General features: G+C 35.2%; 1 protein-coding gene across 1 annotated transcript in view; it reads left to right on the forward strand.

The window, feature by feature from the left end:
- Window positions 1-20,254, forward strand: part of LOC127840403 (SCY1-like protein 2) — a 34,899-nt gene extending 14,645 nt beyond the window's left edge. The window contains exons 6-14 of the mRNA XM_052368816.1: window positions 1,899-2,075; window positions 6,296-6,418; window positions 7,049-7,162; window positions 8,435-8,570; window positions 8,921-9,039; window positions 12,820-12,923; window positions 13,747-13,844; window positions 18,875-18,960; window positions 19,802-20,254. Of these exons, the coding sequence (XP_052224776.1) occupies window positions 1,899-2,075; window positions 6,296-6,418; window positions 7,049-7,162; window positions 8,435-8,570; window positions 8,921-9,039; window positions 12,820-12,923; window positions 13,747-13,844; window positions 18,875-18,960; window positions 19,802-20,254 (1,410 nt within the window). The remainder of the gene's footprint in view (window positions 1-1,898; window positions 2,076-6,295; window positions 6,419-7,048; window positions 7,163-8,434; window positions 8,571-8,920; window positions 9,040-12,819; window positions 12,924-13,746; window positions 13,845-18,874; window positions 18,961-19,801) is intronic.
- The last annotated feature ends 4,420 nt before the right edge of the window (window positions 20,255-24,674 follow it).

Here is a 24,674-nt window from a genome sequence, read left to right on the forward strand (position 1 = left end):
CCATAGTCTTGTTATATATTGTACATGTCATGTTGATTTGGGATAATGCCCCTGAATGTCTTTGCCAAACGATATGATCCAGTCAAGATGTCCATATCCAAACACAGGGAGTGAACCCACATTGGAAACTAAGCCAGTCTGCAATTATTTAAATGTGTGTACTTTGTAGCTGTACAAGACTCAAAGCCATTAATAAATAGAGTGCACCATTTCTTAGCATAGCTGATGTATTATGGTCAATAGCACTGCAGGAAGTATTCAAGAATAAATATAGCCTTTGGAAAGAAATTCAATATGTGAATACCTTATATCCAGACCTTGTAAGGGTTGCATGTGGCATTCTTGAGGTCACAGTGAATGTCACTGTAAAAAAAAGACTAATAGACTGTCTTAATAAATCAAAATCCAATTGTGCTATTGTATTGAAACTTCAGACCTAAATGCCATGTGTCCAGATCTAGCATGGGACAGCTTATTAGGTGTGTAGGTCACTGTCAAGGTCACTAGTCAAGGTCACTGAAAGAAGATATTGAAGAATTCTGTACTCCATAATTTGACAAGAAATTTATCAATTGTTCATGAAACCAGTTACATAGATTCCTTATGTCTAAGGATTGCAAATGGGAAGAGTGTGATCAAGATTCAGTTCACAACAAAAAAATATTTAAAAAATGGATTTGGCATAAGATCTCTTGAAAGAATCTAAGCAGTTTTGATGAAAGCATATGATTAAAACCAAGATGGTCTTGTCAAATATTTTTTAGATAAAAAAAATACAAAATTAATACATGGCTCAAGTAACTGACATATTAAACAAACAGTTTGGTTAAGAAAAAAGAGCCATAAACTGACCGACAAAATAAAGAAATATCTAGTGCGCTGTCCTCGGACAAATCATTTTGTTTTTAGCAATTTCTTGGTAAAGGTTTTGTCATATTAAGTGCCTTAGCTGATAGATCTGTGATCCTGTTTATTTGTTTGTGACAGTTTTGGACAAAATATTTCAGTTCTTATAAACTGTTTAGTGTCACTTGTTGTAAAATAGGTCACACTACTGTAATATCTTTTAAGAGAAATCATTTTAAGAGTGTTAATACATCACACATCTACAATTCAATTACTTAAATTTCTGGACTCCTAGGAATTTGTTAAAACAAGCATTTTCGTTGAATTGATATCCCCCGCCAATATTCTTCTTGACGCAAAAGTGTTATATTTGACACTCAGCTAAAAAAAAATAAAAAAATAAAGATACAAAGGGCCATTACTCCGTTATTAACAGACGGTGTACAATGCCATTTGGCATGCATCATCTGCTTATCCATGTATATACTCATACCAAGTTTCATTGAAATCCACCGAAACACTTCCAAGATATGGCTATGGACACAAAAGTGCCGGGCGGAAAGACGGAAGGACGGATGGACTACGCCAAAACAATATCCCTCCGCCTATGGCGAGGGATAATGATATTGAAAACACTTCATGATTCCACAAAAGTTATTGAGGAATCCATTTATAACAAATGTCAATCATTAATTCAAACATTTAAAAGAAAACATAATGCTATGTTTTTGAAAAAAAATGCGATCAAATATGAAACAATTTTTTCTATTTCATCAACAAATAAGTGTAAACAATAATCTATGTAATAGTAATTAACTCTTTCAGTGCTGGAACCGAATTTTGAAGGCCTTTGCAAACAGTTTGGATCCAGATGAGACGCCACAGAACGTGGCGTCTTATCAGGATCCAAACTGTTTGCTATTCTGATAGTATTCATTGGAAAAATAAATCAAAGAAAATGCTAATTTTAGAATTTCAGCAGACGACATTTTAGCAGACGACAAATTTCCCAGCATGCAAAGGATTAACAATATTTACATATCTGTCCACAGAAAGTTCTGTATGGTCAAGTCCTACCAAACCTTGTTGACTGGTGCCTCTGTGTGGAGACCATGTTTCTAGCCCTGCCTGCAATGTTGGCCCTCATTGACTATGTGACACTGCAAGATTACAAGACTGTGATACTTCCAAAATTCCGGATCATATTGAATGCACCCAGACCAATGCAGGTAAACAGTGCTTTTCTGATTTGTATTACCCCCACCCCCCTATAAACTAAATGGGGGTATACTGGAATTATTATAGATTACCGGTATCTTTCCGCTTGGCTGTAAACTAAAAAACTGTATCCTTAACTTTTCAATTTACAACATTAACTTGCATATTTGTTCCTTATGATCTGAAGTTGTGTATATACATAGAAAAACCCAGGTTATAGATTAGCAAACACTGGGCAAGGGATTGGGCAGGCAAGCAGTATGTGCACCATTCTGAACAATTTAAATTTAAGAGTAGTATATGTGACATATTTTTTTAAGTCTGAGGCTAATCTTCTTGAACATGAAATGTTTCTTTGAGGCTTCTCAACCACGTAGGCTCATATGGTCCAGCTTCACTGCACAATATTAAATCATGGCTAAAAAAGAAATATGTTTTTGGATTTGCAAATAAATTCACATAAATGCTCATAAGTTGGTCCTAGATCTGCCAAAATTATTGAAAAGAATAAGCTCATTCACACAAGATGTTTTGAGCAAAAAAGGAAATGTGGGATAAAGTTTTGTTTGTTTGACATATTTTCTTAAGTATTACGGTATTAAATCATGAGTACTTAAAAGTTCTCCCTATTGTTCGTTAACTTATTTATTGTCATTTATCAAAAATCATAAAAATTACTACAAGCTCTTGTGAAGATCAGAAAAAATGTCCATGTCCTTCTGTGTAAAACAGTTTAACCCTCAATCATGGGATACTCAAGGCTTTTGACTATTATTTGAAAAATAGGATAAATTGAAGCACCTGTTATGGCCACATTATGCTAGTGTTAACTCTTATTACAGTTTTGACTTTGTTACAATACATAAAAAAATAAAATCCCAATAGAGTATTTTTCAGAGTTTATGAAAAAATATCCCAAAGCAAACATGTCCATACATTTTTACAGTGTTAATGTTTTTTATCACAGAATTTCTATTTTCTTTTGTTATAATATGGGTCGTATAAAGGCTTGATAAAGATAAAGCGGAATGAGCATGAATTTAGTCCTGTTATTGGTCAAATGGAGAGTTTCCTATGCACAATTTGGATCACAATCTTCAGCCTTGCCTGAGCAAATTATTTCCCTCTAATCCTATTATAAGATAAGAATGAAAATAGTAGAAAGGCATGAGAATCATTGAGAAATATGTGTGTAATTACATATCAGTTCATTGGGAAGTCTTAAGATTGCAGTTACAGAAAATCTGTCTTAGTAAAGGATTCTTATAGGAAACCAGTTTGTTGTTTTTTTTTAAAAAGGTCACACATTTGGAATACATTTTGAAAAGTTCATACCAAAAGTAATTTGATATAAATTAAAGATGATCCAAAATTGAAAGAGTATATATACATGTGCTTACCTTATTAAGTTGTATTTGTAATTAACTACTTGTGAAAACAGTACATTAAGTCTGTATTCTGGAAACAGAAACAATGTTGCATTCCTTGACTGCCTTAATTATGTTCCGTTTCACGGATTTCCATAGTTATTTTTCAGTCATAGTATGCCGGTGTGATTTTCAATTACTAGTATGCCTTTACAATGTTCCTTCGCAAAATCCCTTTGTGATGTTCCATTCCCAGAATGTCTTTATATTCCATTCACAGAATGACCTTGTCATATTCAATTCTCTGCATGCCTTTACAGTCAAAACTGAGAACAGCGGTCAGTCAAGGGAATTGGTCAAAGTGACTGTTATCGACAAGTGACTGCTATTATTGGATCACCACTTTTTAGATGGTTATCAGTTGGTAGTATTGCTACGTCGTTACCAGACCCAGTCATTGAATAATGCAGAATAATGTCTTTACAAGAATATAACTTTGTTGTGTTCCATTCATTGTATGCCTGTTTCATTCTTCATTTCCAGAATGTCTTTGTCATGGCCCACACACAGAAAGTCTTTGTCATGTCCCATTCACAAAATGTCGTTGTCATGTTCCATTCCCAGAATTCCCTATTCAGCTTTCATCCCTAGAATACTTTTTTATGTTCAATTTCTATGATTCATATTTTATTTTCCCATTGTCCATTATGCCTGTGTAATGTTCTATTGCCAGAATGCCTTTATCATGTTCCTTTGGCAGTTTGATTGTTCGTTGTGTTTGATTACATGCTGTTTTCAAAAGAATTTCAATCAAATCACAGGATCAATTTCCCAACTCACACTTGTCCATGGTTTGCTTGGAGTAGTACATTCCTGAGTGCAACTACCTATGCCAGTAACTTACAACTGCCTTTCTTGAATCACAGGTAGAAGTAGGGTTAAGTGTCCTGGCAAGGGATTGAAATGGCAATCCTTTGATTTTGTAGTCAAGTGCTCTACCCACTCAGTATGCCTTTTACATGTTTTATTAGAAGAAAGCCTGTGTTGTGTTCCATTCTCAGTAATCTTTTTAATGTTCGATTCCCAGAATATATTTGTTATGTTCAAATTCCCAGAATGTATTTGTTCAAATCCTAGAATACACTTGTAATGTTCAAATCCCAGAATACACTTGTCATTTTCCAATCCCAGAATACACTTGTCATGTTCCAATCCCAGAATACACTTGTCATGCTCTAATTTCAGAATGCAGTTGTCATGTTTTAATCCCAGAATACACTTGTCATGTTATATTGCAGGCCACTGTGTACATCTTCGACAAGCTGGAGGTGATACTCACCACACGTGTCATGTTATATTGCAGGCCACTGTGTACATCTTCGACAAGCTGGAGGTGATACTCACCACACTTGTCATGTTATATTGCAGGCCACTGTGTACATCTTAGGCAAGCTGGAGGTGATACTCTCCACACTTGTCATGTTATATTGCAGGCCACTGTGTACATCTTAGGCAAGCTGGAGGTGATACTCACCACACTTGTCATGTTATATTGCAGGCCACTGTGTACATCTTAGGCAAGCTGGAGGTGATACTCACCACACTTGTCATGTTATATTGCAGGCCACTGTGTACATCTTAGGCAAGCTGGAGGTGATACTCACCACACTTGTCATGTTATATTGCAGGCCACTGTGTACATCTTAGACAAGCTGGAGGTGATACTCTCCACACTAATGTCATGTTATATTGCAGGCCACTGTGTACATCTTAGGCAAGCTGGAGGTGATACTCTCCACACTTGTCATGTTATATTGCAGGCCACTGTGTACATCTTAGGCAAGCTGGAGGTGATACTCACCACACTTGTCATGTTATATTGCAGGCCACTGTGTACATCTTAGGCAAGCTGGAGGTGATACTCTCCACACTTGTCATTTTATATTGCAGGCCACTGTGTACATCTTAGACAAGCTGGAGGTGATACTCTCCACACTAATGTCATGTTATATTGCAGGCCACTGTGTACATCTTAGACAAGCTGGAGGTGATACTCACCACACTTGTCATGTTATATTGCAGGCCACTGTGTACATCTTAGACAAGCTGGAGGTGATACTCACCACACTTGTCATGTTATATTGCAGGCCACTGTGTACATCTTAGGCAAGCTGGAGGTGATACTCACCACACTTGTCATGTTATATTGCAGGCCACTGTGTACATCTTAGACAAGCTGGAGGTGATACTCACCACACTTGTCATGTTATATTGCAGGCCACTGTGTACATCTTAGGCAAGCTGGAGGTGATACTCACCACACTTGTCATGTTATATTGCAGGCCACGGTGTACATCTTAGACAAGCTGGAGGTGATACTCACCACACTTGTCATGTTATATTGCAGGCCACTGTGTACATCTTAGGCAAGCTGGAGGTGATACTCACCACACTTGTCATGTTATATTGCAGGCCACTGTGTACATCTTAGGCAAGCTGGAGGTGATACTCACCACACTTGTCATGTTATATTGCAGGCCACTGTGTACATCTTAGACAAGCTGGAGGTGATACTCTCCACACTTGTCATGTTATATTGCAGGCCACTGTGTACATCTTAGGCAAGCTGGAGGTGATACTCTCCACACTTGTCATGTTATATTGCAGGCCACTGTGTACATCTTAGACAAGCTGGAGGTGATACTCTCCACACTTGTCATGTTATATTGCAGGCCACTGTGTACATCTTAGACAAGCTGGAGGTGATACTCTCCACACTAATGTCATGTTATATTGCAGGCCACTGTGTACATCTTAGGCAAGCTGGAGGTGATACTCACCACACTTGTCATGTTATATTGCAGGCCACTGTGTACATCTTAGACAAGCTGGAGGTGATACTCGCCAAGTCATCTCTGGAGGATATCAAGACTGAAATCATTCCACTTGTATTCAACACTCTGGACTCAAACTCAATTCAGGCTCAGGTGTGTACCATATGAAATTGAACACTTCTTAAAGTTATCTGGTCATTCATGTGGGAAAAAGAAAGTTTTTTAATGTTATGTGTCAAAGCTTTATGATTTCAGATGGCCATCATCTTAATGTTTTAAAGTGTTGGAACAGTTGAGTGCATCTTTTTACTAACAAAGAACATGAAACAGCTGTTTCCCATAAAAACTTTTTTTTAAATTCTACCTCAAAAATCTCTTTTTTATTTCACAAATAAATATAACTAAATGCAATGCTACAAATTCTTAAAATAAAGACACCAGTTGTCCTGTGGCATCACCTTTCTAATAGTACATGCATCTGATTTTAAGCAATGTGGTCATATGCAGCACCAATCAAGTCTCTTTTAAACCTTGACCACTTATGTACTCATCTTGACACGTTTTTGTCCCTTACAAATAAAATAAAATGAACAATGTCTAACTAGATTCAAGTTTAAAAGGCTTCATTACCCACCCTAACATACTCAAGAGCAGCAAATAGCATAAAACCTGAACAGACTGCGAGTTACTCGCAGGCTGTTCTGGTTCTTCTGCTTTTTGCATATAGCCATTTGCATTTGGTTTTGAGTGGGAAAGGCTGAATATCATGTGTTTTACTTTCAGGAAGCAGCGTTAGGTTGCATGCGGCTTTTGAAGGAATATCTGGACGACAATATAATGAAGAACATGGTGCTACCACGTGCAAAGTCACTGTACAACAAGTCAGACAACATCAAGGTTATACAACTAAATCTTTTTGTTGTAGTCCTGAATTTAGATACTCGTCTAAATCGTCTAATCTATTGATTATAAATCAGTGTTTGAGTGTTACTCTATTTAATGTTATGACACATGAAAATAGGTTAATGCCATATGCAGCCAGCAAAGCTCCAGACAAGCCTGCGCATTCACTGTGTAGGTCTCATGAGCAGACATGGTAGCTCTTGAACAGCCTGGGCATTCACAGCGCAGGCTGGTCTGGCTATAAGCTGGCATAATATCTATTTTGGCACACTGCTAAAATACCTAAATACATTTTCACTATAAAAACAGCTGCAGGATAGGAATTTTGTATTTCAGTGTGTTTGTTTCCGTATTCAATTGCAAGGAATATGGGCTAATTGTATGTGTTGTGTATCATAAATTCCATAATGCTCTGAGGGACTTTGGTTTTGTTTTTTGTTATGCAGAATACATTATTCATACAATGCATTTGTGTCGATCTTTTCGACATATGTGATTGCTATTTGTTTTTCTTAATGAGATACATAATAACTGGAATATAAAATGACTTTGGTGACATGTAATCTATTGTATTGCACTTGCTCATTGTGTGACAGCTGACATACTAATGTAAATCTGATAAAAGTGCCTTCATTCATTACTATCAAAGTTTTCATTTTATGTCAGGATCACAATGAAATATCTTGACTGTCTGGCATCAACAAATAACATAATATTCAGAATCCTTGTGCAACAGGATGTTTTGGTGCAGTATTTTTATGCTCCCCCAAAATATTTTGGGGGGAGCATATAGTCACCGCTTCGTCTGTTCGTGCGTGTGTCCGTCCGTCTGTGCACAATTTTTGTCCGGGCTATTACTCAGCAATTAATGACCGGAATTCAATTAAACTTTATGGGAAGCTTCACTACCAAGAGGAGATGTGCATATTATCAGCCGGTTCTGGTCGGATGATTTTTCACAGAGTTATGGCCCTTTGAAATTTTCCATTAACTGTACATATAGTGCAATTCTTGTCCCCCCAACTACTAGACGTTTCCTTTAATCTGAATATATAGTGCAATATTGTGACAAAAAAAAACTTTGGGGAGCATCACCCGTCTCCGACGGTTTCTTGTTTCTATTGTTAGCTGAGTTATTGCCCTTTTGAGCAAGCAAATGTCCTGCAGACATACATATTAAGATTACATCAATTGCAACAATCCCACTGTTTCTTGTACAAACTAGAAGAAATACTTGAATATTGCGTATGATTTTGAATTTTATAGATGAGAATCAATGCGCTGACATGTATTGATACAGTACTGGACAGTCTTGACAAAATGATGATTCTTGACGATGTTTTGCCATTCCTCATGGACATCACGCTCGGTCAGGACCCTAAGATTGTCATGGCTGTGGTTGGTGAGTAAACGCCCTCGGGCTGTAAAATATAGCAAAATTAAACTCTGACCCAACTAAACTAGTGATTCCAATCCTTACTAGCCATTTTGAAATTTGTCATTGGCCATAAATTGTAAAGCTTTGTTAAATGTTATTTTAGGAATAAAGATGAATGTTCTGTCAAGCTGACATTTTGTATCATTCTGTATGACTTGCATAAATAAAAATGTCATAGCATATTTCGCATTGCATACCATTAACGGCGCTTGCCAAAGGAAATTGTTTTCTTGCCATGGAGAGTGGGCTAATGAAATTTTACATTCCTCTCTCTTACAATGTTCTGATACTTATTGGACCCTCTTTGTTTGCAGGCATCTACAAGCACTTGCTCAGTGACAAGAAGTTTGGACTGACTCACAACCTGATCGCTACGAGGGTCATGCCCCCACTGATCCCTCAGACAGTGAACCCAGGATTGTCCATGGAGCAGGTTACAGACGAGTTCCAAGGGGCTTCATTTATCTCTATCATGCTGCCCTTAACCCTTTGCATGCTGGGATATTTGTCGTCTGCTAAATTGGTGTCTGCTGAATTTCTAAAATCACCATTTTCTTCACCTTTTTTCAAAGACCACTATCGGAATAGCAAACTGTTCGCAAAGGCCTTTAAAATTCGGTTCCAGCGCTAAAAGGTTTAAATTCACAGAGCTGTGAATACAATCTATTAATCTGGATTTAAATATTGCCATGTTGACCTTGAATCCGATCATTATTGCCTTGAATTGTATAATGTTGACTTTTAGTTTTGTCATTCTCATTCCAAAGTTTATTTACTCCCACTTTCAGTTCATGAATTTGACCCTGCTGACTTTGAAGTGCAACTCTCTGACCTTGAATTTCATCAAGTTCACCTTCAATTCATGATGCTGCCTTAAATCATTGAAACCCTTAAGCTGACCTTGCAAGTTATCATTTTGACCTTGAATATCATCATATTGAGCATGTATTACTTTTATTGACATTGAATTCTATTGGGTCCTTTAATTCAATCATAACCTCACATGTTATCACTTTTGTTTTGAATTTCATCATTTCTTATTTGATGACTCTCACACTAATATGAATGTTATCTGCTGATATTGAATTCCATAAAATTGGCATACAAACGTGTCATTCTATCTTATTATCCCCCGCCATAGGCGGAGGGATATTGTTTTGGCGTTGTCCGTCCGTCTTTCTGTCCATCCGGCACTTTTGTGTCCGGAGCCATATCTTGGAAGTGCTTGGGCGGATTTCATTGAAACTTGGTATGGGTATGAGTATATACATGTATATGGATAAGAGGATGATGCACGCCAAATGGCATTGTACACCATCTGTTAAGAACAGAGTAATGGCCCTTTGTATCTTAAAAAAAATGCTTTTTTACCTGAGTGTCAAATGTAACACTTTTGTGTAAAAGCATATTGGCGGGGGATATAAATTCAACGAATTTGCTTGTTGACAATGGATTCCATCAACTTTACCCTGAATGTTCAACATTCAATATCATGTTTTAATGTCATGATCTATCAATTCAACATTGAATGTCAATAACTCTCAATATTACCTCTTATATAATAAACTCAGTTTTACCTTAAGTATAAGGATACCGGTACATGTATCGCAATCAAACATTCAATGTCATGAACTATCAATTTGTACTTAAAAGTCATCAACTTTCATTTTTAGCTCGACTATTATATATGAAATATATATAGTTGAGCTACATGTATCCTACTCACCCCGGCGTTAGCGTGATCGTGAGCGTGAGCGTGCAAATGTTAAAGTTTGTGTACTACCCCAAATATTTCCAATGTCCCTCGACATATTGCTTTCATATTTTGCATACTTCTTTACCAACATGACCCCAACCTATAAACAAGAGCAGACAACTGTATCAAGCATTTTGTAAGAATTATGGCCTTTTTTCCACTTAGAATATGCATATTATTGATAACTCTATGTTAAAGTTTGCGTACCACCCCAAATATTTCCTATGTCCCTTGACATATTGCTTTCATATTTTGCATAATTCTTTACCAACATGACACCAACCTATGAACAAGAGCAGACAACTGTATCAAGCATTTTGTAAGAATTATGGCCCTTTTTTGTCTTAGTAACTGAATATTTTGTTAAATTTTGTGTTTAGATCCACTTGACTTCTAAAGTATCAAAGCTATTGCTTTCAAACTTCAAATATTTTCTAACTATCATGAGGGTACTGTACTTTCCAAGTTCAATTTGACCTTGAACCTTTGAATGACCTTGACTCTCAAGGTCAATAGTAAATTTTAGTTAAATTTCCATAACTTCTTTATTTATGATAAGATTTTATTAATACTTTGACAAAACAACACTAACCTGAATATCACAATGGATTCCACCCAAACAATACCCCACGCCCCAACCCAGAATCCCTGCCCCCCCCCCCCCTCCCAAAAAAATTATTATTTTTCCTTATTTTATTTTTGAAATATAATCTAATAAATGACCCCACCCCACATTATACCCCCCTCTGAACCCCCCCCCCCCACCCACCCAACCCAAAAAGAATATTTCTTTGTTGGAAACATGGTTAAAAAAAACAACAACAGATATTAATTTACTTTATTTTTAAAGGACAGTCCAAACTTCCCACCCAAGCTATTGCTATCAAACTTGAAATAAAATCTTATTACTTTGTTTTATGTCTTTACAAATGTTCAATAGATTGTGGAAAATATACCTGAACTATTACCTTGACCTTAATGATTAATTTGAACAATTACCCCATGATTAGCTTACGTTATACTGTCAAGCACTGGAATAATCGAGTCCTCTGACAGCTCTTGCTACTTTTGATGTCATGGACTCAAAATTAAACCTGTTGTAAGGCTCAATTTACTTTTAATGTCATGAACTCTCAATTTTACCTTTAATTGTATGAACTCTCAATTTTACCTTAAATTTCATTAACTCTCATTTTTACCTTAATTTCATGAACAATCAATTTAACTTTAAGTTTCATGAACTCTCAATGTTACCTTTAATTTAATGAACTCTCAATTTTATCTTTATCTTCATAATGCTGAACCTGTAGCCTTATGATAAATATTGAGTTTCATGTGCATTAAATTATAAACCAATGGTTCCAAAACTTTTTGTCAACAGTAAGCAAACTTGTCTTTGTTACAATGTTTACATGTCTTATCTGTCCCAAGGTACTATATGATTAACTGTTTTTTAATTGTTTAAGTATCTTATAACATAACAGCTTACATACTTTATATCATACTAGTACTTTTTGTCAGAATATATTTTTTATTATTAAGGATACATGTATCGCAATTGAATATTCAATGTCATGAACTATCAATTTGTACTTAAAAGTCATCAACTTTCATTTTTACTTTTGATGTCATGGACTCAAAATAAAACCTGTTGTAAGGCTCAATTTACTTTTAATGTCATGAACTCTCAATTTTACCTTGAATTTCAAGAACTCTCAATTTTACCTTTAATTGTATGAACTCTCAATTTTACCTTAAATTTCATTAACTCTCATTTTTACCTTAATTTCATGTACTCTCAATTTAACTTTAAGTTTCATGAACTCTCAATTTTACCTTTAATTTAATGAACTCTCAATTTTATCTTAAACTCCATAATGCTGAATCTGTAGCCTTATGATAAATATTGAGTTTCATGTGCATTAAATTATAAACCAATGGTTCCAAAACGTTTTGTCAACAGTAAGCAAAGTTGTCTTTGTTACAATGTTTACATGTCTTATCTGTCCCAAGGTACTATATGATTAACTGTTTTTTAATTTTTTAAGTATTTTATAATATAACAGCTTACATACTTTATATCATACTTGTACTTTTTGTCAGAATGTATTTATAAATTATGTAATGCAAATGGTGCAAGAGTGAGTTGTGCCTCTTGGCATTTGCTGTCATTGTATGATCCCATTCAGCAAAATTTTAAACTGACTTAAAAAAAATATTTTATGATAAATTGTTAAATAAAGAGTCATATATCAGTGGGATAAATCCTTATACCACTCATAGTGCTGCAATGGTCGTTTGTTTCCATATCACAACATTAACAAGACTTGTAGCATCACTATTAAGAGAGACAAAATATGTCTTGTTACTCCTTCCAGTGCCAGTTCTTATTAGATATTTATTATCTCCCTTTGCATTGATCACCAGTTTTCACCCTGTAAAATTTTTATCCAACAGTTCAGTGCCTTAATGGAGGTCTTACGTGAAATGCTGGAGCACATTGACAGGAAGAGGCGTGACAAGATGAAGCAGGAAACCGTCACTGTTCCCATACCCCAAAGGTAAGAACACCAGTCCTGTAGTGTTTAAAAGATGTTTGCTTTGATTGCTTTTTTTAATGATTCATTTTAAACATGGGGCACACTGACTGGACTTCAAAACACTTGTTTTGTTCTTCCCCCACCCCACCCCCCTCTGACACACACCGTTCTTGTGAGGTGAGGATATACATACGCTATGAGTTTTATAAATATCACTTGTGATTTCTTTCTGGGTTGAGTGGGGTCAAAAATTGTTAATACCGGTAGTTAAAGTCTTTCAAATCATTTTACCTTAAACTGAGGTGAGCAATGCAAGGAAATCGTGGGCAACTTTGAATTCAAATTATTTAAAAAAAATGCTTTAAGAAGTGTAAACTTGAAATTTAACAGGTTAATCTTGTTGGATAGAAGTACATCACTCATGAACTGTAATACTTGATGTCATATTCTTGAAGTGATTGTTCTTTGCTATTTGCTTCTAAACTCCAAATTGTTGCATGTTTGCAAATTACAGTCAACAATGATAAAACGAAATTAATATTTATTCAATCATGATTTGCTAACCTTATTGCTATATATCATACTCATCTAAAACTCAATTATGTGTTTTATAGATGTCCCCGTGGTGTCATGGATATGGTGTCCCCCTAGCGACCGGGAGATTATGGGTTTGATCCCCACCGTGGGAGCATTCTTTAGATCTCCCCAAAAGACATCAAGTACTGGTTCTCGGCCCAGGAAATGGACTCGAGAGCGTTTATATGAGCCATTAAGGCTCTCAATGCAATCAAGCTAAAATAAATAGGTTTAAACTAAACTAATTATGTGTTTACCACTTTCACAGAGGCCTTATTAACATGCCCGCAGAGAGCCAGAGCAAGGACCCTGCCCGCAATTTCCTGTCAGTAGATGATGCCATGCATCTACAGAAAAGCAGAACAGGTTACTCTCCACTCTAAATACTGTAGTGCATGGTGTTGGTGTCTTTTTTTTCTTTTCTTTTTCTCTCTGCAACATTTCACTTTCTTTAAATATCATGAAAGCATGGATTAAGGTAAACCAAACAGAATTGAAAATAGATTAGTTTGTTTTTAAATATGAATTGTTTTTATGCCCCCAAAGGAGGACATATAGTGATCGGACCGTCTGTCCATCCGTCTGTCTGTCCTTCCGTTACACTTTGCATTTAGGTTTCGCGTTTAGGTTTCGAAAAATGCTCATAACTTCTATGTCCCTTCACATAGCAACTAGATATTTGGCATGCATGTGTATTGTATGGAGCTGCACATTTTGAGTGGTGAAAGGTCAAGGTCATCCTTCAAGGTCAAAGGTAAAAAAACATGTATCAAAGCAGCACAGTAGGGGGCATTGTGTTTCTGACAAACACATCTCTTGTTTTTATTCTTCTAATAATAATACATTATAATGTTTTCAATGTAATAAAACATGATTTTAAAGTATATGATATAGATGACAATAATACATTTTTCAAAAGAATGAGATCAAATAATAATAGCAACTAAATATAAAGGCGAATGATAAAACATGTAAATATCAGACATCTATTAAAAAATGAAAAATATTTAAATATCATACCCTGTAACATGAAATAATATTTTAAAATACAATAATTTATAATTGTGTCAATTACTTGATATTTTGAAAAAATGACATTTGCCATTTCAGTTTAAACATCATGTGGTTATGTTTTGTTTCTGTTATTTTGTATACGTTAGCATTTAATATATAGTCAATGATTATCATGAAAAAATAGAATTTTTATATACCATATCCCTGCACTTATTTAGTCTAAACAACACTTAAAGTGTGTATGCATGATTTTGTCAAATATTTAGGAATTTATATGAAATGTGTAAAAAAAACTTGTAATACATATATTTCAATATAAATTAAAATAAAAGTTAAGAAAAACATGTGTTTTAAAATGGGAAATAAGCCATATATTTAATTCTGAAATAGAAAATGTTTGTACAGTCGAATTTGCCAGCATGCATGTACGATGTGAATCTAAATTTAGTTTAAGTGCAGATTTGTTCATACTACACAAAGACACAAATTTGTTTTACGGATCATTTTAATTTCCTGCAATGTTATCTACTCATACGACACACAAAGAAAACAAATGGTTCGGTTATTGTAGGAAAATATGTGTGAAATATTTTCGTCACAATTGGAGCAGAACGCTAATTTGTCTTTGCTGTATTTTATGAAATTCTTCTTCAATGTATAATTTTTCTTGCCTATTTTGTGTTATTGTAACATATATTTATCAATATATTACAATTTAACACATATAAAAATTGTGCATACACACTTTAAACAACACTTATCATTTTCAAACTTACCACAGTCATTAAGTGGAATGTTTAAAAGGATATCTTTGTTACTTAGACTAGTTTGAATGATTTACAAAAATTAATTTAGTTACTTAGACTTCACTTCTTTATGTCTTGATTATTGTTGTGTTCTTTATTTCTCAGAATTTTCATTTTCCTCCCTGCCTATTCTGGAAATTACCAAAGCCCCTGAATCCCCGACCATAAAGATCAGAAAAGGTAAAAATCCACCCTGTCTTGCTTATCATTTTCCCAACCCCCTTACAACAATTGCTGTGGTGACTACCCTCCGTTTTTGTCTGCACCTGTTCTCTCAAAACTGTAAATCAAGAGGCAAAGTTTATTTGGGCAAACTTGGGCCCCCATGATTTGGTATGACAGATGGTTTCTGACAATATTCTTTAATTGTCTCGTTTATCTTTATTGATATAAAAAATACTGGTAACGACCGGAAACACTTTTTGGTACCATAACAAAGTTTTCTACATTACCAATAACTTCATTTGTATATATTAGTTTGCAGCAGCCAATTGTATAAATCTTGATAACTGTTATCCAGCGGGAAACATTTGGTTATCTTCCATTCCAGAATACCTTTTTGGTTAGTTTGAACAGGTGCACGAATGGGTTCCATTTTGGAAAAGATTTAGCTAAGGTTTTTGACTCCGGTTATCTTTATCCAAAAAGGGTTATTGATCTTTTCAGTGTTGGATTGGCTTAAGTTATCCATATTTATACAAGTGGCTGCTGATATATATCTATTTAATACAGTTTGTTGTAATAAATGGACTGTTAAGACTAAATGTTGATTTCAGTGCAATAAGCCAAAAGCCTGTGCGCTGCTTTTCTTGTACACGTATTGTTATGTTATTACTTAAAGCTTTCCTTCAAGACAAAGATATATTTTGAAGTTTAAAGTTACTTGTTCACAGAAGTTGATATAATATAAAAAATCCTGTAATTGTTTACTTAAGGAAACTTTGAAATCTGGAACAGTTAATTTGAAAAAAAGCTAGAAACTTTTTTAATAAACATTCAAGTTTATTTGAAGGATTTGAACCCAGTACCTTTAGGATTAAAAGACTATGTGCTATAATTTCACCAATCAGACATGGTTAAAGCTTACTTTAAACCCATTGTCAATAATGCTAATAGTTCCAAAATTATAAAAAGTGTTACAAGCATTTTATTTTTATTTTAAAAGTGGTTGGCAATCTTCTGTAGTTTCTTATGTGGTCCAGCTTTTGATTCGCAACTCCTGCTTTTATCCTATGAAAATTTACAATATGTTGTACAATTTGTAAACGTTTTTTTTGTTTATGGACATGATCATTCATTAAATTTTCTGAAACTTGTAAAAGTGATAACTACTGGTGAGCTTATAAATGTTGTGATTTAGCTTAAACCTATTTATTTAAGCTAGATTCATAGAAAGCCTAAAGCTTATGTGAAACGCTATTGAGTCCATTCCTTGGGACTAGAACCAGTAATAGGTATCATAGGGGGAATGCTTCCACACTCCACAGCTGGTATCAAACCCGTGACCTCCGGATCGCTAGGCTGACACCATATCCACTACACCACTGGGACTTGTTGTGATTTTTTTTAAGTATTGTTATGAAACATTCACAACTTCTTCATAATTAACAAGAATCTGTGTTCATTAAATATAGCATGAAGATGACTTTAAAGTGCATGTATATGCATATTGCACTTACTTGTTTTTTTTCTTGATTGCAATATATTTCAAGTAAATACTCTTTTACTATATAAATTTTACACATATTTCATCATAAAATAAAGTATTGCTCTTGTACTTACTAAACCTAAAAGGAAACAGGTTCACTTTTAGGGACACAAGTTTTCACTTACAGGGGCCATCAAAATGGTAAGTTTTTTCAGCTCAATGAACACATATTAGATATTGTAGATAAGTGCTACGATTGGTCAGTATTTGTTGTGTTGCATACATCAGGTGTGTAGAACCTTTGAAATGTTTATTGTGATTAAAAGGTGATCTTGTCACCATGTGTGTTGATTAATTCCAGTTTTCTTTTTTCAGAGTTTGATAAGCCATATCAATGGAATATTGAAAGTGTTTGTGTTCTTGAAAATAATTGCAATTCAATTTATTTCAATTAAAGTCTGCTTTTTAAGTTCATAGGAATTTTATTATAATTCTGACGAAAGCACTTACTTGTATATATTTCCACTCAGTCTCGTATGGAAGTGTTTTTTTATTAAGTATACAATGGATATAACCTGGCCCACATTATGTTGGCAATTCATTCAACATTGTCCATACGGAAATTAGGGAAAAATCAGGATATCAATAAAAACATTCGCTTCCATCAATGAAATATGTAAAAGCAGCGGCATAACATTAACCCATTTATGCCTAGCGTCTAGAAAAAAGGCCTTGGCAAACAGCGTAGACCCAGATGAGACACCGCATGATGCGGCGTCTTATCTGAGTCTGCGCTGTTTGCTTAAAGGAATGTCTGTAAGAAATATTCTTATTATAGAAATAAATATACCAGACATCCCTTAAATTTTGGAAATAAATTGATCCATTTTAGAAGGATGGTAGAGTCCACTAGGCATAAATGGGTTTACCCAACACTTAAAGAGGTGTAGTGCATCAATGTATGGCACACACATCGAATGTCATGAGTTCAAACTTACCTTTTTATTAGTTTTTGCCTCACAATAAAACTCTTTTTGACAGTTTTATGTTCCATACTTCATGAATATTTTCACATTTGTTTAACTCTTAAAATTATTTGTGTATATTGCTTCATTATATTTTTTGTTTAATTGTATATTCGTCACCAGTAAAAGCAAAGAAACACATTCAGATTACTTAGTAGTATCAGTCTTTAAACGGTTAACTTTATGATGCAACATTTATCAATTAAAATGTTTACACATAATTGTTCACTCAAAGTACACATTAATTTGATTAACAACAAGAATTACTTAACTTGCATCTCTAGCTAGACAGTAACCACAGTGACTGTTTATAATTTATTTAACCCTTTCCCCCATAAGAAGCAAAGTGGAAATGGCTTTTGCAAACAGCATAAAACCAGTACAGCCTGTGAGTCACTCGCAGTCTGTTCAGGTTTTATGCTGTTTGCTGCTCATCAGTATCTAAGAGCTGGAAATGAAGCCTTTAAAACTTGAATCTAGAAAGAAAGGTCTTTAATTAAAAGTAACTTTCTAACGGACTACAAACATGTCAAAATACGTATCTAAGTGGTAAAGGGAAATAAGACTTGTTTAATTTGAATTGTGCCTCAGGTCTATACATGAATATATACATTAAATATCCGTATCAATAATGCACAGTGTTTATTGTCTAAAGAAGAGCATTGGCTACTGTTAAAAGATTTCAATGCAATATTCATGAGGGCCAGGTTAAATCTATTGTTAAATTTAAGTGTTGTGTATACTTTGCTACTCATAAAGACATTTAAACAGTGAGTTGTAGTTCATTTTTTGACAGTATTTAGAAAGAAGATAAATAACTCATAGGTGTGATGTTTGAAAAAAGAATGTCCCTTTGCAAAGTATGAGAACAATATTTCATTGTGGCTTGCAAATTATTTCCAGTTCCTGCTACACCAGAATCACAGCCGAGGGTGTTGAAGAATCTAAAAACGAAAACTATTTCTCAAAATGCATCAGGCGGATCATTAGTAAGTATTGAGCTTGATGCACTCAGATGCACTGAAATAAGAAGTTTTTACCTTATTAACCTTTTCCCTGATAAGGCGCAAAGCGAAAGGGGCTTTTGCAACCAGCATAAAACCAGAACAGCTTGCAAGTAACTCGCAGTATGTTCAGGTTTTATGCTATTTGCTGCTTATCAGTATCTAAGGATTGGAAAGGAACTTAAAATTAGTAAGAAATGTATTTAATGAAATCTAACTTTCTAAGGGACTACAAATAAATCAAAATATGCACTTAAGTGGTAAATGGTACATATATATATATATAGTCAGGTTGATATGCAAGCCATTTGGGTACAGCCAAGTATATTGATATGCAAGCCATTTGGGTACAGCCTGGTATTTATGTCTTCTGTTCTCTTCTGTCAAATTTTAATATGATATTCACCAAAAATGTGGACTTTATAGCGAAGTAAGCTTTCATCATCAGCATTTTGCATCAGTCATTATGGCCCAGGAATAGTGTCACATAGGCCTTTTAGCTTTTGTGGATCTTTTAGCCAAAAAGCTTAAATTCATCCTCTGATGATCCAAATATGTTTGTTATAGTCACATAATCTCAACTTAAATGCACTACATATTCAAATAGTCTCATTATTTATTGATTTATGGTTCTTGGATATTTTGAAATTTACATAGAGAGAACTAAATATTTCAAAGAACTAAAAGACATAGACAAAATATATCATATTAATATAAATGAATTGTGTGCATTTAAAAAAGCATAGCACAATTATGTTACAATACCATGATGTAATTTCTTGGTAGTTAAAGTATCAAAGGCATGATACCTGTTTAAATGTTCCAGGATGAATGCCTGGCCCCACCCCAACCCTCAGAGCTGCCACGACGACACAGCTTAGCCCCTCCCCAAACCTCCAATGCTCCAATCATCAGCCTAACAAACGAAGACGGAACCGAAAAGAAACGACGCTCAAGCGCACAGAGTCTTGGACCATTCTCATTTTCTGTAAGTTTGTTTGGGGATGCGCGCCGTAGCTCGCTGTTTTCCTCCGATTCCCGTAGATCGTCAGACCGTCTGCGTCGTCCCAGCACCCATAGTGTGGGTATTCTGCCCATCGCCTCCTTTGGCGAGAGTGAGCGGCCCCGCAAGCCCAGCACCCACAGTCTGGGGATCTTGCCCCTGGGGTGGGGTGAGGAGTACAATGGACGCCGCCCTAGCGCTGCCAGTCTAGGGCCCTACTGGATGAACGTAAGCCCATGGATGTCTCCTGACCCAGATTCCTATCCACCCCCTTGATATAGCCCTATTATAGTTACTATATTATGCCATTATCATATTTTCTTCACTTTTTCTATCATTTTTCAAATTTCTTATTCTTAAATATAGTATTCTCATGTCATTTGAGTACCCAAATATTTAATTTATATATTTGTCATATTTTTCCAGTTTCTATCTTCTTAAATGAATATTTGAAGTCTGAAAAAATATACATTCCGATGTTGTATAGCTCTTTATTCTTTTAGCATAATCAGCTTACCTTTAAAATATCAAAATAATATACAGATTTTGTTTTTGTATAATCTTAAACACTGCTGCATACAACAAATACTGTGAAACCATTTATTTTCGACAGCACAAAATTTCGTCATTTTTAAAAAAATGACGATTTCGTCAGCACTTAAATTCGCCGATTTCTGATTTTGAATTTTTAAAAAAATGTGTCAGTCAATATCCAAATTGTGTGTAATACATATTCGCGATCAATCGCAGTTGCGAAAAATCGTGGTACGAATGCGGGAACACACTTGAGAATCACTGCAGGAGGTGGGGCCTGTTTGTCACATGCCAATTAAAGGGGCCTTTTCACAGATTTTGGCATGTTTTGAAGTTTGCCATTAAATGCTATATATTGATAAATGTAAACATTAAATTTTAAAAGCTCAAGTAAAAAATCAAAAATTAAATTTAAAAAGGGAAAAGTAGCCCGCAGCAGGGCTCGAACCAGCGACCCCCGGCATCCTGAAGTAAAAACGCATTAGCCAACTGAGCTATTCTGCCAAGCATACATAGAAGTCGTATTTTATACATTATATAAGCAGTCTTCGTAGTTTCACAAAATTAAAAGACAACAACAAAACTCTCCAAATTATTCAATCGTTTCGCGTTGCAACGCTTTATAATTTTTAGGATTTTATATCGTAAAAAGATGCATATAATGGCTATATTAGACCATGGAAAATGCTCAGTAATACTGTTTCCTCACAAATATCATAACTAAACCGAAAATTTGCGAATCTGAAACAACTTTTTTCAATTTTGTCAATTTAGCAAACCGTGAAAAGATCCCTTTAACTAGTCTTTTGTTATCAAGGGACAGTAAAGGACCCTCTTAATGTATGCCATTCAAACGTTCATTGTTATGATTAGCGGACAAGTGGGATCGAATACTAGTAACCGTTAACGAGTGTTTTTAACAACGAAGCCAATTGCCAATAAGTCTTATTCTATTATTATAATTGCCATACTGATAACAATCGTACCTTTATCGGCACCAATTAGGGAAGGTGTGAACAATATGGGTAATAACTAGTGTAATGAAATTATTTTGTCACTTTTCAATAAAGTTTCAAGCGTACATTTTTGATAATTTTAAGAAAAGTAATTGGTCTCAAATGTCACTTTTTATCCTGATATCAACATTAAAATTATAAACTCTATGTGTGTGTTTGTTCTTAAAAATTAAACTACCGGTATATAAATCAATAATGTCAATAATTTAAAAATGAATAAATTGATACATATAAAATAGTAATAAGTGTGGTTAAACACAAACAAACAAACAGAAATTAAAATATTCTTTATTAATTTGTGATAAATACGCATGTTGATCACACATCGTCATCTTTTCATTTGGTTTATTGTCTTTCATCGGCATTCGCTGCGTGATGGCTAATATGCAACACCCCTGAAAAACACAATGCACCTAATGGGTAATAAAGTTATAAACAATTAGCGCTAATTCATTACCATTCTACATAAACGAAGTCGACGCATTCGATACAGCTGTACTGCACACGCGTTTTAAAGAAGTGTAACGTGTCAGTTAAGTACCTTGTGTAATCTACATCCCTTTGTGTCAAAACCGGATTAATCTTGATTACGAAACAGCAGTGAATGTGTGCATGGATTATGTTGGAATTTAATGCCTCATGTCTACGGTAAAGTTTTAAAATATTGTTCAACTTAGTGTTTGTTTTTGTTCAAACATAGAGCATGATTGTTCGTTAGGATCTTAAATTCGCCGATCGGTCGACTGACGAAATTTATGAAAATTAATGCCTGACGATTAATAATGGTTTCACAGTAAACAATTTATTCATTAGTGAGTGTTTGATATGGTTATTGATGAATATGCAGTCACAACTTTGTGGAGTGAAATGTTTAGGAATAACAAAGATATTGTGGTAAGGAATGGTTGAAATGTTTACTGGTCTGTTAGCAATGTCCTGTTTCCTATGAAGATGCTTGTTTCGTGACCCCATATACTCACTTTCCTTGTGATATTTTATACTGTTCACTCTATCACTTTATATAATTATACATGTGGTGTTGATGAATCTTCCATTTACAGGTATTGGATTTTGAGACTTTTTATGCTCCCCTTCAAAGAAGAGGGGGTAAATTATTTTGCTGGATGTTGGTCGGGCAGTATGTCTGTCAGGAGATCAGTTTGTTTCCAATAAATGACCTGTGAACTGATTGACCATTGGCTAGATGCTTCCCATTAGCATTGGCCTTTGCTAATAGGGGACACCTATTGAAATTGGGTTCACTAGGTCAAAGATTATGGCCACTGTCACACAAAGAATGAAAATGGTTTCCGATCAATTACTTGTGAACGGATTGACCAATGGCTTGATACTTCCCATGTGAATTGGCCTTTGCCAGTAGATAAAGGGGTCACTAGGTAGGAGGTCAAGGTCACTGTCATAATTAGAGTGAAATTGTTTCCGATCAATGACTTCTGAACAGATTGACCAATTGGCTTGATACTTCCCATGTGCATTGGTCTTGGACAGTAGATGAGCCATATTGAAATTGGGGTCACTAGGTCAAGGTTACTGTCACAATAAGTGTGTTGGGATCACTAGGTTAAGGTCACTGTCACAATAAGTGTGTTGGGATCACTAGGTCAAGGTCACTGTCACAATAAGTGTGTTGGGATCACTAGGTCAAGGTCACTGTCACAATAAGTGTGTTGGGATCACTAGGTCAAGGTCACTGTCACAATAAGTGTGTTGGGATCACTAGGTCAAGGTCACTGTCACAATAAGTGTGTTGGGATCACTAGGTCAAGGTCACTGTCACAATAAGTGTGTTGGGATCACTAGGTCAAGGTCACTGTCACAATAAGTGTGAAAATTTGTACTGATCAATAGCTCATGAACAAATTGACAGATTGGCAGGATACTTCCTTGTTAATGGGCCTTGGACAGTAGTCGACTCCCTTGGAAATTTGGGTCACTAGGTAAAAGGTTAAGGTCACTGTCACAAAAAGTGTGAAAATTGTTCCGTTCAATCACTGGTCAATAAATTGACCGATTGGCTTGGTACATCACATGTGCATTGGCCTTGGATAGTAGATGACCCCTAATGAAATTGGGGGTCACTAGTTCAAAGGTCAAATTCACTATGACATTCATTATTAAATTGGTTTCCGTTTGATATGTCAATGAAGGATTGAGTGATGGGTGTCAAGGCCCTGTTAGGGGTGTGGGGAGGGGGCATCTGTCTCTACCTGCGAAGCCCTTTTTATTGATGTATTATAAACTATGTTTACCTCAGATTTTCATATAAACCATGTCATTGGAAAATGGGTATTATGCCATATGCTGCCAGCATGGATCCAGACCATACTGCAACAGTCTCACAGTCTGGTTATGAGTTACTTTGTCTGCCATAAAATTATACAAGGACAGCATAGCTCTTGACCAGTCTGTGCGAATGCGCAGGCTGAACTGAAGCTACGCCAGCAAAAGACTCATTTTCGCATGACGTTGCTGATTTACATGTATAAATCAGCAGCAGCCTATGTTGTTCAATTTTCAAAGGAATAAAAGCTGCTACAATATGGCTAGGTTAATAATGCAAAATCATAAGCAAATATGCATTATGTCACAATAACCTTTAACATTCATATTAATAAACTACACTATTGCCTAAATACACTTTTTATGCCCCCGGATTGAATGATCGGGGGTATATATTTTTTGGCCTGTCTGGCTTTCTGTCAATCTGTCTGTCTGTCATTCTGTCCTTAAACTTTAAGGTTGGTCATAACTTTTGCAATATTGAAGATAGCAACTTGATATTTGGCATGCATGTGTATACCATGGAGATGCACATTTTGAGTGGTGAAAGGTCAAGGTCATCCTTCAAGGTCAAAGGTCAAATATATGGTTTCAAAGCGGCGCAGTAGGGAGCATTGTGTTTCACAAACATAGCTTCTGTTCAAATGGAAATTTTAATAGGAAATCATGGTACAGTATTTGCACTCTAGTTCAATAGTGCTTATTAAACTATTTCTAACGAGATGTTATTGTTCAAAGTTTTTCTTTAAATGTACTTACTGCTAATTATTACTATGATATTAGATGTTTTAGGAATTAAATCCTTCTTATTTGTTATCAGAAGGAATTTCTTTCATTGCTACCAT

The sequence above is a fragment of the Dreissena polymorpha genome, chromosome 8 (genome assembly GCF_020536995.1).
Source record: "Dreissena polymorpha isolate Duluth1 chromosome 8, UMN_Dpol_1.0, whole genome shotgun sequence".
NCBI lineage: Eukaryota > Metazoa > Mollusca > Bivalvia > Myida > Dreissenidae > Dreissena > Dreissena polymorpha.